We start from the raw sequence: 19,623 nt of genomic DNA on the forward strand, positions 1-19,623 counted from the left end.
TCAAATATCTTATACTGTTGAAAAATATTAGGTACATGAATATAGTATGACAGATGGATAAATAATCGAAAGCTATCTTTAAATTGAAAGGGGTATATTTTCAGAAGAGATTATTTTTTGGGAAAAAAGCTTTTGGCTTTCACTTTTCCATCTTTATGGAAAAAATTGTAGGAAATTTCCAAGGGGTAAGAAAAAAACAACTTAGTTCAAAATGAACTCTTCACAAAGATGGATATATCATGTATAAAAGTTACTTTCAGATTCAAACTAGAAAACAAAGACCTCCTGAAAACCATATTTTGATATTAGAAGAGTTTTTCAATGTAGATCACTTTAGTTAGAGTGATTATCGGTGGTCACTAAACAAATTTGAATTTGAAGATAAACCAAATATCATTTAAAGTAATTGAAACATTTGATTTAATATAATTCTTTTTAAATATATTTTCGAGAATCTTCGAAAATGAATCTATTCTGCATTGTTCCTCTCTTCGAATTTGTTTCCAAACGCTAATTAGGGACTACACAATATTCAGTTCGGGTAGATACCAAAATTAACCCAATAGTATTGTTCTTTAATTCGACAAGAATCTATTTTCAATTTCATATGTGAATTTTTTTTAATGGAGATGCACAAGAACTGCACGAAAATTCTCGAAATGCTTTTCAAAGAAGAGAGAAGTCTCCAACTTTCCTCTTATCAAAAGAACAGTTCTCTTCTGAATAGAACCTTCAGGATATGATGGGTAAATCCATATATGTGAGAAATAACCAAAAGTAAAAGGAAAAACAACTCGTGATTTTCTGGTACCTATATAGAAAGAATAATCAGTGATTTTTTATCAAATGCTGCTCAATGGTATTCTTGGATATCCAACCTTTTGAGTTAGTGAAAAGTTAAAAATATTTGAGCATAGATGATGTGAGCAATAACCATGACAAACATCAATGCAAACAAATGAAATTTGTAAAACTAATTTACTCTGTAGTTTTAGAAATACAACTTCACCTGGTTTTGAATAATAATAAAATATGTGTACATATTTCATTATCATGAAAAGTCTTTGTCCAAGTTTCCACAAATCAAGCTGAGAACATTGTCCATATGCCTATCGATACACAAACCCTCATAAGTGTACTGATTTGGACTTTGAATGACATCATCTCTGAACACTTGATAATTAACACAGAAATATCTTGTGCAAGCATTTTGATACCTCCCTTTGTCAATCAGCTCTTTTATATAATTGATATCATTTGTCTGTAATCCATCACATTGTAATTTTTGTATTAAGTTTTCTTTATCCCAATGTTTAAAGGGACATCCATGATACTGTCCAGGTGATGGAGAATATTTTTGAATATTCTCGCAAGTAAATGGTCTGTACTGAATTCTTCCTCCAACCATTCCATACTGGTGTTTGAAAAGATAGGAATATTTGCGCTGATATAAGTCCAGTGACATACTTTGAGTGAATTCGTTTTTCCAAAACTGCATTGCATTCTCATAAGATAGTCCTGTACACTTCAAAAATATTCCATATTGCATTTTGCTATCATATTTGAGGTGGTGATCATTTCGTAAAGCAAGGTGGATAGTCTTCATGCATAATGGATAATGGTTGTTAGCAACTTCATCTATATTTTCCAAGTTAATATCATCAATAGAGTATAGTTGGTACTCCTTTGGGATAAAAGGTGATATATTTTGCAACAAAAATTTTATATGGTCATCTTTTGCAATTACTGAAAACATTTTGTTGATCCACTGTAGGTGAATGGAGATCTGGGTCCGTAATCTATCAACTATGCAGTAAATGATATCGGTCTCTGGAAAATATGCAATACCTTTGAGTAGAAATATCTTTTTCAAAGCTACTAGTTGTGCAATTTCAGTAAAATATGTTTTGAAGTAAGAAATACTTTCAAATTTAGCTTCTGTGAAATTTCTGTCCCTCAACAACTTATCTTTCAGAGATTCTTTTTCCTCTGACGATACAGGTAAATATACAAAGTCATTTTCCACTAGGAACTTTTGCAAATCACTTTGATCCATTCGTCTATATATCAATATGAACCATTGTAGCTCCCATATGATGAAACAGTGCCGAAGTTTATGTGTTCGACAATAACCTGAAACAAAGATAGGAAAATTAATCATAAGCAAATGTGAATGAATATAAAACTACTACAGCTCTACTAAAGTGAAGTTGCCACACATATACACAACGAAAAAAATTAATTCGACACCCTAATTTTCGCTTCTTCAAACAGATTATTATAGAAATATCAATTTTAAGTTATTAGACTCTATGAAAAGATGGGACATGATATCAGTGGGATAAAAAAACTTTTATGAAAATGAATTGGTAAATTCTTTTCTGTTTTTGAGATATATTTGATGACATATTTCTAATAATTTGTCACGTCTCGTGAGTTGGGTTGGTGAGGGGGTGGTGTATTCAACAGAATAATTCGATTCAGTGTAATAATAACCCATTCTTATTTTTATTATGTTTTTATTGCAGATGAGAATCCTGATGATACATTCCATATAGTTTTTACTTGGAGAGGTAGTTACTTTGAACAATCAAATAACTTGTTTTAATGAAATAATACGCATTCTTAATTCAACTTGCCTGAATATTTAAATACATAAATATTCATTAAAATACATGAATAGAAGAATATAATGAAAATATCAATATAATAGAATGAAAATATCAATAAAAGTATGGTTGAGTCTCAATATATAAAAATAGTAGCACATTTAAAATGGTTTGCAAGTTGAAATAAATGATAATGAACAGCAATAATAAAATTATCAAACATGTGTTTTTTATTTGCTTGGTATTTCTGAATGTCGCAGATTGTTTTGCCCTAAAAAAGAATTGGGCTGTTTGTCGTCTTCCGAGATTAATTTTTCTCTTCTGAAGTCTAACCTCCTATAACCCACCCCACTAGGTCAGAAAGAGGGTTTGTATAATTCTTCTTTGAACGATTTCGAATGGTTATCAGTTCTGATGAGTTTCACAATGAAGTTCTCTTTGGGATATGTTTTTTTGCTCAGATATTTTTTTGTATCATTTTCCTCAACTACTCTTTCTTCTTCATAAATATACATCTACACTCTTGGGTTTACTCCTTCAAATTTTCAATTTTCGTTAACTAATTGACTAATTTGGCGGTTTGATGGTTGTTTTCAAAAAGTAATGACGCTACAACTAGAACAAACTATTTTCGTGAAGAGATTTCAAAATTAAAACTTGTGATTCATAATAAGGATATTGAATTAGATAATTTAACTGTTGAGTATAATGAAAAAATTGATGAAATGCAACAAACTGTTGATTAAATGTACAAAGACATCAAGGAAAACGGCAGTTATATTAAGCGGCTGAATAAAAGAACTCGAGACTTCAAAAATGATGTGTTTGAAATGGAGAATAAAGATGGTCAAAAATTGAAGTATCAAGAATATTGCAAAGAACTGAGAAAACTACAAAATGAAATGAGTTTTTCAATTGAATCAGGCCAATCCTGGGCAAGAAGTAACAGAGAAAATTACACATAAAAATGAAGTTAAACAAACAAATAGATTGTGCAAAAGTAAAGAACATACAGTCAAACCTAGCGATTCTTTTAAAATATTGCTCCTATGTGATCAATGTGGTCATGAGTTAGGTGAAATGTTAAATCGGCATCTTCAAAATCATAATATTTTGTCAATCATTAAACCGTTCACTTGCCTGAACAGCATTATCGAAAAATTACCCCATTTGGCAAAAGATTTCACATGGTTCTGTAATTATATTAGGATGATCAAATGACTTTAGGAATAAACAATACCCACTTTTCAAAAACATGAATGGTAGTCAAAAAGCTGTCTAGATAAAAATTTGTATGTTATTACAAATTAATTTACAAATTCAATTACAAACTGAATGCATATCTATATAAGTTGAATGAATGTACAAAAAGTTGCGTTAATTTTATAGATGTAAATAATGATAAGGGTAAATGTTTAACAAAAACTGAATTATCTATTAAGTTAGTAAAAAATGTTAATTATAATGTAGTTGCTAATAATAATTCAATATTTGTCTCATGTGACCAGGAAAATTTTTTCATGGATACTTCAGAACAAACAGATCTATAGCAAGTGAGAGTGTGAATGTTAATGCTCAGGTTGAGGATAAAAATAAATACAGATGGTACATTTTCTATACAGTCTTATAAAAAACTTGGATAATTTGTTGCAATGTATCTCGTTGCACAAACCTTTTTTACTATGAATAACTTTTTTCGAGATCAATTGCCCTAACACCAAACTGATATTTTTGCACTCGACGCGCGTTTCGCCAACAAAGTTAGCATCCTCAGGAGAAGAAAATTGAAACCTAGTCTAGTCTGGTTAATCCTTATATACTAAAATTTGTTACCTGAGGTTGTATACCTGAAGTCCAATATGGAATTTCTCGGTAATTAACTACCTGCAAGTTCTTAGTAATTATTCTCTTCCTAACAGAAGATTGAAAACCGTGCTAAACGGGATGGATCCCTTATCGCCATTCATGCTGTTCTTACATTTTGCTATCTCTAGACTCTCACATGCATCGAGTAGCCTGGTAACATGCACATGCTTAATCAGTTTCAGATTGTTTTCACCAATTCTGTGGTCCTTGTCTAGAGCATGTTAGGCGACACTGGATTTTTCTATTCTTCCCTATTTCATGTGTGCACAATGCTCCTTGAAGCAGGTTTTAATCGCTCGTCGGCTCTGGCCGATGTATTTGCTGTTGCAATCTTGTTTGCTATGTTTATCAGAAACTTGTATTACGGATGATATTGCTCATCATGAAATTGACATAAATGGATATGAGCTAGTACTTTGTAATTCATCCAGCAGACATACGGGAAGAATTGCCATATATATCAAAAGTAGGTTGAAATTTGAACTAATTTCAAAAGATGTTATTTTCATGAATGTTTGATTTGAGGTTATCAGGGTTGTTGTAAATATTACAGTATACATAATGTGTGTGGTGTACCATTCTCCCGGATCATCACATGCCGATTTTTTAGCATTCTTGGAAGAAAAACTAGAAGAGATAGTAAATTGTAATTGTGATATTATTATAGTGGGTAATTTCAATCTAAATCTTAAAGGCACAGAGAACACTTACACCCGAGGAATCAAAGAACTGATTAAATTCATGGGACTCTATCAATTAGTTAACGATTATACCAGAATCACCAAGGATTCATCCTCATTGATCGACTATTTCATAACAGATAACAAATAGTTGAAAATTGAGCTATCTCATCTTCAAAGTTTTTCAGATCATTCTAATATTTTTAATATCCCTAGGTAATGTCTTTCATACTAAATCAACTTCCGCTAGAATATGTTGGAGAGATTATAAATACTTTGATGAAATTAAATTCCAACTGCCCCTAATGAATACGTTATGGAAGAATGATATTACTGCCATTAATGAAACATCCAATTTATTCATCAATAATAGTATTAGATGCTTGGACAATCATGCACCATTCAAAAGAAAGCATAATTTCAAATTGAAAGTGTGGTTTACAGACGAAAATCCAAGGAAACAAAGTGACTGGGATAAATATAAAATAAGTCTTAATTTCTTTACCAAAAAGATACGAATTGAAACTAAGAAGTAATATGAATCAAAGATCAATGAAAATAACGGAAACAGTAGGGCTATGTGGAAAGCACTGAAAGGTTTAGTGAAGGGAATTAGAAAACAAGAGTTCAAAGGTATACAATTTGATGATGTTCTCATAACAAATGAAGCAAAAGTAGCAGGTTATTTCAATTTATTTTTCTTTGAAAGTCCTTACCGACAGTATAGTACCAATAAATGATTATAATCATGTTCTCAGTTATATTATACCAACAAATGAGATACTTGGGGAATTTGAAACATTGAATATGTGCGAGTTAAAAAAGATATTTTTTTTTTCTCAAGAAAAATAATACAAATTATAATGGAACTATTCCGAATATAATTAAGTTAACAGTTCCGGACGGTTGGAAAATGCCGCCATTGTTCCTATTGAAAAAATTACAAACACCTTTTATGGATCTGATTTTAGAACCATAAATAATCTACCAATTTATGAGAAAATATTAGAAATCACTGTGAAAGATCAATTGATGAAATTTATAGGGAAACATAATATTTTGATTGAAGAACAATCTGGATTTAGGCAATCCCATTCATGTGAAACTGCACTGCAATTTCTATATCTAAAAAACGTATTATAGGTGTTGTCTTTCTGGATTTCAAAAGAGCATTTGAGACAATCAATGAGTTACTTTTAATGAAATTAAATAAGTATGGACTAGATTATAAAGTATTAAAATGGTTCACAAATTACCTTACATATCGGAAGCAGCTAGTTAAATATAATCAAGTGACATCCAGTACTTCGAATGTAATTTCAGGAGTGCCTCAAGGGTCAGTATTGGGTCCAATGCTATTCTTGCTGTACATAAATGACATTGTACATGTTAAAAGGTGTAAGATGAAACTTGTTGTATTGTTCTGGGACAGCTAATGAAATCTCAGAATATTTGAATGAGGAACTATCAAATATAAACGAGTAGTTATGTGACAACGGCCTTAAGTTAAATGTTAATAAAACAAAATGCATGTTAATAGGTAGCAAATATTATTTAAGACAACTGCATGATGAACAGCTGTTATTGAATATTTACATTAATAATGTCATCATTGGGAGGGTCGTAACTTTCAAATATTTGGGAGTAGTATTAGATCAAGAATTGAATCTTAATGCGCACTGTCGTTATATTCAGAAGAAAATAACCACGAAAATACATCTCTTATATACGCTGAAAAATAAAATAAGTGAATATGCAAAACATATTCTGTTTCTGCTCATGGTAGGGACAGAAATGTCTCTACCATGAGCAGAAACAGCTGCCTCAGACTAGTTTGGTTTGTACTGTAGAATTTTTATTTGTTACTTGCTTCAAATTGAGAGGTGAGCCACCCTGTAAATTGAAGATGTTGGGAATTTCTCCTTTATGAATATTAAGTTTATTGTCTAGAAGCTTAGTCGTTATCTTAGTTTGGGTAGCATAGTTTTTATTTGTTTTTGTAACAGTCACATTTTTTGTGGATTTAACATTATCACTAAATGCACTATTTCTCTAAACATTTTAACTGCTTGTTGATGAGGGGACCTTGAATTTGTGCCAATAAAACTGTTATATAAGTTTTTCTTCCAGGAGTAACATTTTGTCATAAAATAAAGTAATCAGTGACTCTTTATCGTTAATGATAATGGTTTCATCTGCATATATTTGTTTGAGCAACAAATTTTCATCAGGCAAGTAAATTTCATCTGTCATCAGGATTTTTTTCAAGTTTCACATCATAGCAAATTATAACTTTATCTCATTAGTTTATAGTTATCACAGAGAGTTCCTTTTTCATAAGGTGGGACGGTAGCCGGTTGGGTTGGCATGAGTGGTTTGTTCCAATTGGCATGAGTGGCACAGATTATAAACAGACAGACAGATAAGGAGACTACAGCGAGTTAACAGAAAACACATTTCAGCTCTATTGCAATTTTATATCACTAAAGATCTTGAATATGAATATCAATAATAAATGTTTCATTATAAATTCCACCATCATTAGAGAATTAATGGTTTAATTAATTTTTTTGATGTTTCTGTTAATAACAAAGGAGAAAAACATTCAGACGAATGGCTCTTTACTGGATGCAATCCAGCAACTTCAGGGTATGTTTAGGGGCAGGGTTCCATACATGAGAACAATACTCCAAAGGTCTGATCTGAGCTTTATAAAGCATCAAAAGTTGCTGAGAAGTGTACAGTTTTCTGGTTCGAACAGTATTCCAAGTTTTTAAGATACAGCCTTTGCAATTCCAGCGACATGATTGTGCCAAGACATATTTGTGTCCATTTTAACCCCCAACAAACTTATCGAAGCAGAAAGTGGAATTCGGCTGCCCGGGTTTTTGTGGCATTGACATGAAACAGGTTACTTTCACCCCAATTTGAAATTACTTCTAGATCCTCATTAAGATATGCAACCTCCTGCTGTCGGTGAAGATATGCCTCCGTAGCCGATGTCCTGGAATCCAAATGGAATGATGAGACAAGTGTGCTGTCGTCAGCAAAGCAATATATTGGATTCTTTTTTTTTCCAATAAGTCGTTGATATATAACAAAAAGAGGGTTGGAGAAACCATATGGATCCCTGTGGAACACCAGCGTTGATGGTGAAAATATTCGAGAGATATCCATCGACAGCCACTGGCAGGAAACGTTCTTTCACGAAGTTGAGGAGACTGTTGATCTTTGTTTCCCAAAGCCATATTGATGATCACTCAAGATGTTGAAGCCTTCCAAATATTTGCGGATATGGTGGTTTACGACTTTTTCCATGATTTTTGATATAACTAATAGCAAAGCGACTGGTCTATAGTTATTTGTGAGATTTTTCTTGCCCTTTTTGGAAATAGGCTGAACGCGAACAAATCTTCCAACAAGAAGGAAAAACCCCTTTCTTGTAAGACAGGTTAAAAATCTGCAAAATACTGCTGCGAGTTCATTTGCGCACTTTTAAGTACGATAACGGGCATTTCACTAGGGCCAGACGCCTTGTTGATATTGAGCTGTTTCAAAATTCGCCTGACTAGACGCTGTCAAAAAGTAATTTCTGGCATTGTTGATTTTAGTGTGGGAATAGTGGGTGGTGCCTTTCCCAGAAAATCGACTGTGGAGTAGAACGCAAATTGTTCAGCTCCTAGATTTGCTTTTTCTATGGGTGTTGTTGCAATTGAACCATCCGCTTGTATTAGTGATGGAATTGTGGATTTTGTGAACTTCTGGTTAACAGCTTTTAGTTATCAACCAGAAGGATATAAAGCCGTTGGAATTGGCAAGCAAATTATCCCTAATTGTCTGTGAAGTTATTTGCTTTTATCCATCCTAAGTTTGCAGCTGTTGTGAGGGGATTTTTGCGCCACTGTCGGTAGGCGAGATTTTTGGAGGCGACAGCTTGCTCGCAATTTTTGTTGAACCAAGGTTTGCCGTTAGAAGGTCGTTTCATTGAAAAAAGAATATATGCATCCATGGATGATAGAAGCACAAGTTGGTGGATCTTTAGAGCTCAAACAAAAATCTAGCAAGGGAAAATTTCGGAAATGGTCTTGAAGATCCTCCCATTCAGCTGATCTGTAATGCCAAACTTTGCGTAGCTTAGATTGTTCCCCAACATTTATCGATAATTCACTCAACACTGAAATGAGTTTGTGGTCAAAAGATCCTAATGGAGACCTTATGGTGACTAAATTTTCTAGATTGGTTGTTAGTTATAAATCCAGAAGACTAGCATAGTCTCCATCACGGTGAGGAATCCTGGTTGGCTCATTTATAATCTGAGTAATTCCGCTGCTTATTGCAAAAGCCTCAGCTTCGCGACCTAGTTCGTCATTGATATTTTAAAATTTGAGTCATTCAATATTGTGCACATTGAAGTCACCGAATATGAAAATTTCAATGGTGTTTACAAGTGAAGAGAATACTGCCCTATATTGGGTATCGCTAGGTGATCGATAAAGGCAGCATATGAATTTGGTGATCTTCTGTGATATTATTTTCAACCACATAACATCAAAGTTTCGGAGTTCCAGCGTTTCCTTTCGTTGATAGAAGAGATCGCTTCTGATAAAAAGAGATATTCCAAAGTTACGTCTGAATCGGGAGTGGAAATCATAGCCGGAATATAAAAAATTGACATGGTTTGTTGAAGTAATGACTTTAGTTTCTGTGAGTGCAAGAAAATGAAGACTATTTAATTGCAGATGTTGGTACACTGAGTTTATATTTGAGCTCTCAAGGTGTCACTATGCTTCGAGAGGACTAAGGAGTTTAGTTTCGAATGATGTGCTGAAAATTGCATATTTTGGCATGGCTCATTGTCACATAAACTATGGAATACTGATATGGGGTGCTTCCTCACATGCAAGTGAAGTATTCATTATCCAAAAATAGAAAATGAGAGATTTTGAAGTTGCTAGTGGACTAGTGGTAACTGCAACTGCAGTTATCCAAGCTGTTTCCCTGTGGACTGATGTAAGGAAGACCCTGCGCTACTTTCTATCAGCTGATTTTGCAATAAAATTTTGTCAGTCTTTATGAACTGTATTCTTCCACTGTTTTAGTGCATTATTCTTCATTAGAATGAAATTAAAATTATTTATTAATTACATTTTCACTTTAACTTTGTAAATTATCACTGTCAGACATATTTTATTTTTATTTCTTTTTAAAATTTATTATTACGTAAAACACAGGTTATATATACTGTAGTAAACACAAACTATTAGGTATCCGAGCTCAGTATGGCGAGAGATATAGAGTAACGCTAAACCAGTGGGAAAAGAATCGCATAGTCGCTTGTGCATGTCATGCATCGCCATGCCAAAAATTAAACATGTCATCATCCATTTTTGGAAGAAAAATTAATTTTTTTAGTATTATTAACCACATTTTCAGATATTGGTTTTTGTTTTTACATTCATGAAATATATTGTATTACTACTACATAACATCAAATTTTTTTCTTGACAGATTCATGTTTATCTATAGTCCGTTCATAATTTGTCGATAGCACAAAATGAGGGCCCAAGTCATAAAAAGGTCGTAAAACTCGTAAAATCATAGGCGGAGGTTCCTGAGGTGTTTATTCATTAAATATAAAGCTTCAGTTTATATTCGAAACTTGCCTTGAAAGGTGAAGTTGTTACGAACGAAAATAATTTTTGGTTTAGTACATTTTTTAATCGCATTTAATTTACGGCTCGTTGGTGTTTCGGCGTCTACGGCAGTAATTAACGTCTCTAATATTTATTTTGCAAATTTTGTGCAGTGCGTGAGTAACTTTTTTTCATATTCCTACAAACATATACGTACCTTTCGTTCCTGCTTGTTTTGTTTGATTGCTTGCGATGGCTCCGTCATCATCATCAACATCATCAAGTTTTACACCGGTACTGTTGCGTACAGTCAGTAAGTCTGTCTATTCACCAAGAGAGATAACTATTGTTTTGAACGTTCACGATGCTCTGGTTTCTCAGAATCCCACAAACACTGTTCAGAACATAATCAAGAGTTGTGCCAACATGACGGGCGTAGGGGAGTCAACAATATATAGGTTTCTATCAGAAAGAAAAAAAAAAGGTATAGCTAACCCAAAAACAAACGAATACTTAAAGAGGGGGAGAAAACCTATTGAAATTGATGAATTTGCCAAAAATGGTATTCGAAGGAAAATTCACGAATTTTTTTACAAAAAAGAAATACCCAACTTAAACAAAATTTTACAAGAAGTTAGAGACGACCCGGATTTGCCTCATGTCGGACGAACCAAATTGTGGCAAGTTTTAAAAGAATTAAATTTCCGGTGGGCGAAATCAGACCGAAAATCACTTTTGATTGACCGAGAAGAGATAATATGTTGGAGAAGAAAGTATCTAAGATCTATACGAAAATTTCGGGCTGAAGGAAGGCCAGTTTACTATCAGGACGAAACGTGGATAAACGCAGGTCATACTATCACAAACATTTGGACAGATAAAAATATATCAAGCTCCAGGCAAGCCTATATGGAAGGTTGGTCTACTGGTATTTCCCCACCCTCTGGTAAAGGCAGTAGATTAATAGTTTCTCACATTGGCAGTGAAAAAGGATTTGCTAAGCATGGTTTGTTGGAATTTGAATCCAAAAGCACAAAAGACTATCATGAGGAGATGACAGCTGATGTTTTCGAAGAGTATTTTGAGCAGATGATTGAACATATACCACCAAACTCAATTATAGTATTAGATAATGCACCTTATCATTCACGACTAGTTGAAAGACTTCCAACGACTGCGTGGAAGAAACAGGATATCATTGACTGGCTGCGGAATAAGTCCCTGCCTTACGAAGATGGAATGGTTAAAGCAGAACTTTTAAAAATTGCCCGGCAACACAAATCTAAGTTCAAGAAATACGTAGTTGACAAAATGGCGGAAAGACGAAACATCACAGTCCTTAGACTTCCACCCTACCACTGCGAATGAAATCCAATTGAACTCATTTGGGCACAAATGAAAAGCTATGTGGCTAGAAAAAATACGTCATATAAAATACAAGCTGTAAGTGAATTGTTATATGAGTCTTTACAACATATTACAGAACAAAATTGGCGAGATGCAGTAAGACATGCAATAGAAGAAGAACAAAAAATGTGGGATCTTGACAATATAATTGATGCGACTGTAGAGACACAATCCTGTTTATTTTGAATTTGAATAGTTTTGTAAGTAATCGTAGTTTATATCATTTAAAAATAGGTATTAATTAAATAAATGTATCTTTTACAAATTGCAAGTAACTTATTATTTTTGAATAAAATAAAGAAATTTTTTCAAAATAAAAATACAGTTTACAGTACCTACAGTTTAAGAATATTAATATATTTATTTATTTAAAGTAACTAATGTTTTAATCATATACTCTACGACACTGGTCACTCATTTCCACTCAAAATACCTACATAATCGGATTAAAAGTTTTATAGCTGTATTGTATTTCTTCAGATACAAGGTGGGTTAGTCGAAAACATCTTAAACTGCCAGTTTTAGTTTGGTTTTTGTTATTATATCATATTAGCTGTCCTCTCTGTATTTCAGTTATCTAATGAGGGTCAAACTTGCAGTGAGCTATCAACAAATTATGAACGGACTATAAATAGTAACGTCAAGTCCAACGATGTTATAGGTGTCAAATAACACAGTCTCTGAAACATATGTTTACACAAAATATTTGTTTCGCAAGGAAACATGATTTTTCTCTCATTTCCTCAAATATATTTTTATAGATGTTTCATATCAAAAATAAATATAAAAATATAATTCAATGTATATTTCCAGAAAAACTTTTGACAATGCTGTTCTTCATTTGTAATCACATGTCACCTCACAAACCACAAGAGGAGACTAAATCATCTGTCGGTAACAAATAAGACAGATGGGTATCCGCGGCTAAGCTAAACAGTGGAGACGGGAGTGGGTTAAACAACTTAGCAAATTTCAAATAGATCTTAATGGGCGCCAGGTAAATTTAATCCTCCAGATACCCTAAGTAACTCACAATATCAATAACTTACCAATTAATATTGGAAATAAAAGATAAAGATCCCCAATATGATTTATTCAGTAATCCTAACTTACATGGATTAACCAACAACGCTTCTAAGACGACAATGCAATATTCACACTACTACGCGACGTTCAAATGACAATACAAGAGCGCGGTGTATATAACCACGAATTCAATCAGCCATAAATTACGGTAGTAACGACGCTCAAAAAAACTACAATACGTCGAGTAAAACTACCACGAAAATTGAGTAGGTGAAATCGTAAATACTAGTATCGGATGGTAAGACAAACTCGTTTGCGTCGCGTGAGCTCAGGCGTAGGCGCATCGGTGTCAATCAGCAATCGTGAAAGGAAGAATTTACCTCAATTTCCGTTTCACAAATATCTATGTCAATCAGGTATCAATAAACAAACTCTTAATCAATAAACGATAAACAAACACTATATCAAACAGGTATCAATAAACAGAAGGGCAACAATTATTCAAATAACTCAGTATAGCACAAATATTCAAATAAATCAATTATAACTTGCGTGCTCCTTTTGGGCCACCCGGTATATGGTGTTAGGCTACCCCGTAGTTCGACGGAGATGGATCACCCTGTAGCACCGGTGGATCACCCTGTAGTACGGCGGAGATGGATCACCCTGTAGCACCACCAAGATAGATCACCCTGTAGCACCGGTGGATCACCCTGTAGTACGGCGGAGATGGATCACCCTGTAGCACCACCAAGATAGATCACCCTGTAGGGCACGACAAGCTGGACCAGTAATGGATCACCAAATAAGATCCAGAAAGATAAAAAAACTTAAGAAGAAGAAAAAAAAAAGGAAAGGAGAAGAAAAAAAACCCTACGGAAGAAAATTCTCAATCAGAATCAGATAAAAACAAGGTGAGATTCAACCCCCATTCAATAGGGACTATTTGACTAATCAATACCCCTGGTATATTGGGTGCCCTGTATAACCATATAACCCGTAAAAAAAATCAAGAAAATTGAATGAGTGTTGAAACCTCTCTTCAATACTAATATTCAGTTGAGATATAACGATGGAATCAGAAATTACTAAAATCACAAAAACACATTTAATAGTAAAACTCTTACCCTGGCCAAGGGGTTTTCTATACGTTTCTTCGTGAGCGGTGCTCTGCACGGAAGTCCTACTGGGACTTGATGAGTGACTGAGGGCCTTCTGTTTCTTATGAATCTAGAGACGAGAAACGAAGGTTGTAGAATTGAAGAGGTGATATCATAGCTAAGACCACATGAGAGATGCGACAGTGATTCAGACATACCTAATTTCGGAAATCCTTCCACCTGGCACGAGTTCGGTAACCACCACAAATCCTCAAAAGAGCTTAAGTTTCAGACTGCAAATATCCACACCAAAATGACCAATCAGTCTTCCACTATACAATCCTGACTTGTAGAAATAATCCCCGTGAAGGATGGCACAAATACAACCAAATATATCCTACAATCAGTCTGATGGTACGCTTTGAACTCCGAACCAAGCTCATCGAAGGCTAACTTCCGAATACTCCGAGACTGCCACATCTGACAGCTAACCAGTTGTTGCCACAGTGCGTCCAATCTACACTACAAGCACCAAGGGGGCGCTGTGCACAACACCATAAATCTATCAATTCCTCCACAGCCACTTGAGACATCATCAACAAGTCCATGACCCATCAAAACTCCTTCTTAAAGCAATGCAACCCTAAAACAACCCTTGACAACTTGAGTAGCCGATCAATCCCTCACCCGTGAACAACTGTAGAACTAGTTCGGTGTAAGTCGACAGAACGACACTACGAAAGTTCGGCAGATGTCAACCAACAGCTGTCTCTTAACCTTGTTTACAAATGTTTCCAAAAATATTGTTCCAACCTATTTTCAACTATTTACCAATCCTTATTCATGCGATGGAATAGAAACATATAAGGTAAGTCGTCACATCTTTCCCATTCAGTACGAATATTTGAACCTTCATATTATGCAGAATATTTATCGAAAATATCAAATAGTATTCAGAGACCAGAGCTAACTGATATTGTTTTTCAGGCGATATGGCTCTAATATGTAGTAATCCTTCTGGAAGTGATGAATAACAATCTAGGCAAGAAATATTCTTGGAAAGGTATAGGGAATAAGGCAGACAACGGCTAAAAAAAATGATAGTGAAGAAAACTGAGAAACAAACAATAACAACTATTTCAACCTAGCGAGGAATTTCGGATCTCCAACGTCGATTGGCAATAGGAGAATGCGTAAGTACTGGTCAAGCAGTTAGTCAGGGAGCATACATATATTCTTGTACATTTCAGGTATGGTTTTCTATGGAACGGAAGATTCCCATTACTATGATGTTAAATGAATAAAATCTACTTGTAACTTAATTACATTGTTAATATCCTTTGAATAAAGATCTTAAAAGGTAACGTAGTGTTTTGAAAGGTCACATAAGAGCAGTTTGATCTAGGGCTAAATTGAAACGTAACACACACAAACTGAATATGTATGTCGTTCACTTGAAATGTTTTTTTTTGTGAAGTCTCTAAAAATGTGAAATTGAATAAAAACTATGGAATATATTAATGAATAATTGTACACGAACTTCGTATTTTACAATAAATTTCACATTTTTTACTTTTTCTATAAAAATCTCTTATTTTAGGTGAACAACATACTCTGAAATAGAGTTTAGGTGAGTACTAAGTAAAAACAGCATTGTCCAAAGTTTTTCTGGAAATGTAATATGAATTAAATTGTCATATTTATTTTATTGTACCTCTGAAGTTGGCATTGAACTCTGCTGAAACCCTGGCAAATTTGTGTCATGTTCTATTGTCAGTGAATACCTTGTTATCATAAAATGAATTTTCTACAAGAATAAGTTAAAGCATCCCTTGAAGATGCTAACTTATCTGACAAAACAGTCAAATAGAGACCAGTTTTTCAAAGTTCTGGTGTTTGATGGAAGGTGATTTTCTCAGATATATTCTGTTTTCTTCATATTATTCAATTAATTACAAAAAACACAATCTTACCTACACAAACTTAAAAACCAATGAGCTATGTGGTCATCTAGCCTGGCCTGAGAAATTCCAACACAATTTGTTTGATTTAGGAGGATGTCATAGGTATGAAGTTTCCCTACTTTTATTTGAGATTCCATGAAAGTATTCCATTTTCTAGTATTTGGTGTCAGGTTTAGAATTTTTGCCTCTTCCATTAATTTATATAAGGATATCCTTTCATTACACAATTTTTCCAAAAGTGGGATGGATGACAAACCTTTTGGTGGACTTTTGTACATATTTAAATTAAACTTGTATGGGCCATCTTCCATTTTTGGGAGAAAATTTAATTTTTTGGTATCACTGACCACAGTTTCAGATTGGTTTTTGTTTTTCCGTTCATGAAATATATTGTATAATTACAACCTAAACTTTCGCTGTACTTCATAAAAATATCTACTAGCAACAAAACATCAAAAATATTTTTGACAGATTCATGTTTATATGTTTATGTAAATAATAAGGTTATAATATATATATATAGAGGTCCAACGACACAGAACACTGTAGTTAGGGTGTTCTGTGCCAACGATGTCTTAGGCACAGTATACAGTATACTTATATACAAGAGGTTTGTTCTGGTTCTACGAAATTCAGGTTCTAGAACGTCAGAATCATGCGCAGTTGATATAGAGCGTTCTGGTTTATTGAGGATAATTTCGGACTTATGAATCTTCTGTTCTGGTTTCGACTGCAAAATGATCCTAAACTGTTTTGAACGGTTCAAAACAGACCTGCCAGAAAGTTTGTTCTAGTTCTAACATCTGAAACTGTTTGGAAACTGCGCAAGACATGATGCGTACAAACAAAAAATCTCAAACAGTTCGAAATAGTCTCGGACACTTGCTTAAACCAGAACGCTTTTGAGGAGACCACTGTACTACCTATCGTATATATGAAGAGATGAAGACGAGAAACTATTATTGATCATGTCCATTTTGTTATGTAGCGTATCCTTCTAGTCAGTTCTAGTAGTTTGTTATGTAGCGTATCCTTCTAGTCAGTTCAAATGTTATCTACCGTTAATCATCAATTATTCAAATCAAAATTATAAAAAACCTCCTAGCAAATAGCCCAAACAAATTTCCCCATGAATGCGCATGAGCAACGGGAACAGTTCTCAACAGTTCAGCCTCGAGAGCAAGAACGATTCGGGACGGTTCAAAACAGTTTAGGATCATTTCGCAGTCGAAACGAGAACAGAGGGTTCATCAGTCCGAAATTATCCTCAATAAACCAAAACGCTCTATATCAACTGCGCATGATCCTGACGTCCTAGAACCTGAATTTCGTAGAACCAGAACAAACCTAGATGAAAATGCAATGATGTACTAAATCATGAACCAAAAAGTACTAAATCCAGAGAAAATGTACTAAATAGAATAAATATCAATATGTACCAAAAAGGACTAAAAAGCACCAAGATCGAACACAAAAAGTACTAAATAAATGGCGGGATTTTTAAATTATTAATTTATTCATAATAACAAAGGGACAAAACGTCGCATTGTTACTGTAGATCTATAAAAAGGAATATATACATTTATTAAAATGAAAATATCTTCTGAAATACATACAGATATAAATACTAAAAACAATGATAACTAAAAACTTATTTGAGTATATATTGCTTATATCACTTGTACAGCAATTAAAAAAAATTCGTAAGTAGATAAGAATGTAACAAAAAAAACGTGTTCACATGTCAACAAAACAAATGGATCTATACCATACTTCCTGTATAGAAACTAACTAATATATTATCGGTGTTATGGTTAAATTAAGTGTCTCTAATCTCTAATTCTGCTTGGCTACTACCACTGTCAGTTTCTAAAACAATACTTTCATTTTCATTGACCGGTTCTAGTTCTAAAGCAACCTCCTTTTTTTTCGTATAACAAACCTTTAAAAATAAAACTTATTGATACATGACCTTAATTATAATTTACAATTCACAAGTTACTTGCCAATTATCAATTATAATTTACATTACCAAAATGGCACACTTTTTACCGTGGTTTACATTTGTTTACAATTCAAATATCGTAATTGGCAATGACAATTGACGATTTTGACAAGAGCTAGATCACTAGATCTAGTACGAAAACACTATTTCTGGCAGCCCTGGTCCCGAATTGTTCTTGCTCTCGAGACTGAACTATTGAGAACTGTTCCCGTTGCTCATGCACATTCGTGTGAAAATTTGTTTGGGCTATTTGCTAAGATGTTTTTTTTATTTATTTGATTTGAATAATTGATGATTCAGGTTAGATAACATTTGAACTGACTATAGGGATACGCTATACATAACAAAATAAACATGATTAATAGTATTTTCTCGTCTTCATCTTTTCATATATACGATAGGTGGCACAGTGGTCTCCTCAAAAGCGTTCTGGTTTAAACAAGTGTCCGATACTATTTCGGACTGTTTGAGATTTCTTATTTGTACGCACCATGTCTTGCACAGTTTCCAAACAGTTTCGGATGTTAGAACCAGAACAAACCTAAGTGTTGTTCTGGTTCTAGGACGTCAGGATCATGCGCAGAAAATATAGTGTTCTGGTTTATTGAGGATACTTTCGCACTGATGAATCCTCTGTTCTGGTTTCGACTGCAAAATGATCCTAAACTGTTTTGAACTGTCCCGAATCGTTCTTGCTCTCGAGGCTGAACTGTTGAGAACTGTTCCCGTTGCTCATGCGCATTCATGTGGAAATTTGAGCTATTTGCTAGGATGTTTTTTTATTAATTTGATTTTAATGATTGATGATTGAGGTTAGATAACATTTGAACTGACTATATGGATACGCTACATAACAAAATGGACATGATCAATAGTATTTCCTCGTCTTCATCTCTTCATATATACGATAGGTGTCACAGTGGTCTCCTCAAAATCGTTCTAGTTTAAACAAGTGTCCGATACTATTTCGGACTGTTTGAGATTTTTTGCTTATACACATCATGTCTTGCGCTGTTTCCAAATCGTTTCGGATGGTTAGAACCAGAACAAACCTACAGTAATCCCACTTTGCGTGATTTTTGGTTTGAATTTTCTACACGCAGACTCAGGAGTTTCAGTTTCAGGTCTGCGCAAACGACGAGTTCAAGACAGGCACGCAACCTTTCCATAATTCTCGAATTTCATCGTTTTCACCCACCCAACCTACTGTGGTATATTATGTTAAAGGTGGTCTCTTATTCCATCAAATTCTGATTGCAGGAATATTACTGGATGAGGCGTCGGTCCTTAGAAATATTCCATGTATTTTATTCGTATAAAACTGTTTACTTGA

The 19,623-nt window shown here is 33.9% G+C and overlaps 1 protein-coding gene and 1 long non-coding RNA gene across 2 annotated transcripts; one reads left to right on the plus strand and one right to left on the minus strand.

Annotated features, from left to right (window-relative positions):
• Nucleotides 1-963: 963 nt before the first annotated feature.
• On the minus strand, nt 964-16,782 carry LOC111506228 (DNA primase large subunit). The gene is made up of 2 exons (XM_023161241.2): nt 16,299-16,782; nt 964-2,133 (listed from the first exon to the last, which is right to left on the minus strand). Exons 1-2 carry the CDS (start codon nt 16,594-16,596, stop codon nt 1,052-1,054), a joined length of 1,380 nt encoding a protein of 459 aa, XP_023017009.2. The 5' UTR covers nt 16,597-16,782; the 3' UTR covers nt 964-1,051.
• LOC141483349 (uncharacterized) lies at nt 14,377-15,586 on the plus strand. The gene is made up of 3 exons (XR_012466024.1): nt 14,377-15,189; nt 15,309-15,514; nt 15,572-15,586. It is a non-coding gene; the product is annotated as an uncharacterized lncRNA (long non-coding RNA).
• Nucleotides 16,783-19,623: the final 2,841 nt, after the last annotated feature.

Source organism: Leptinotarsa decemlineata, unplaced genomic scaffold (genome assembly GCF_025532065.1).
Source record: "Leptinotarsa decemlineata unplaced genomic scaffold, Ldec_3_MD MMD2_tig00003308_RagTag_RagTag, whole genome shotgun sequence".
NCBI lineage: Eukaryota > Metazoa > Arthropoda > Insecta > Coleoptera > Chrysomelidae > Leptinotarsa > Leptinotarsa decemlineata.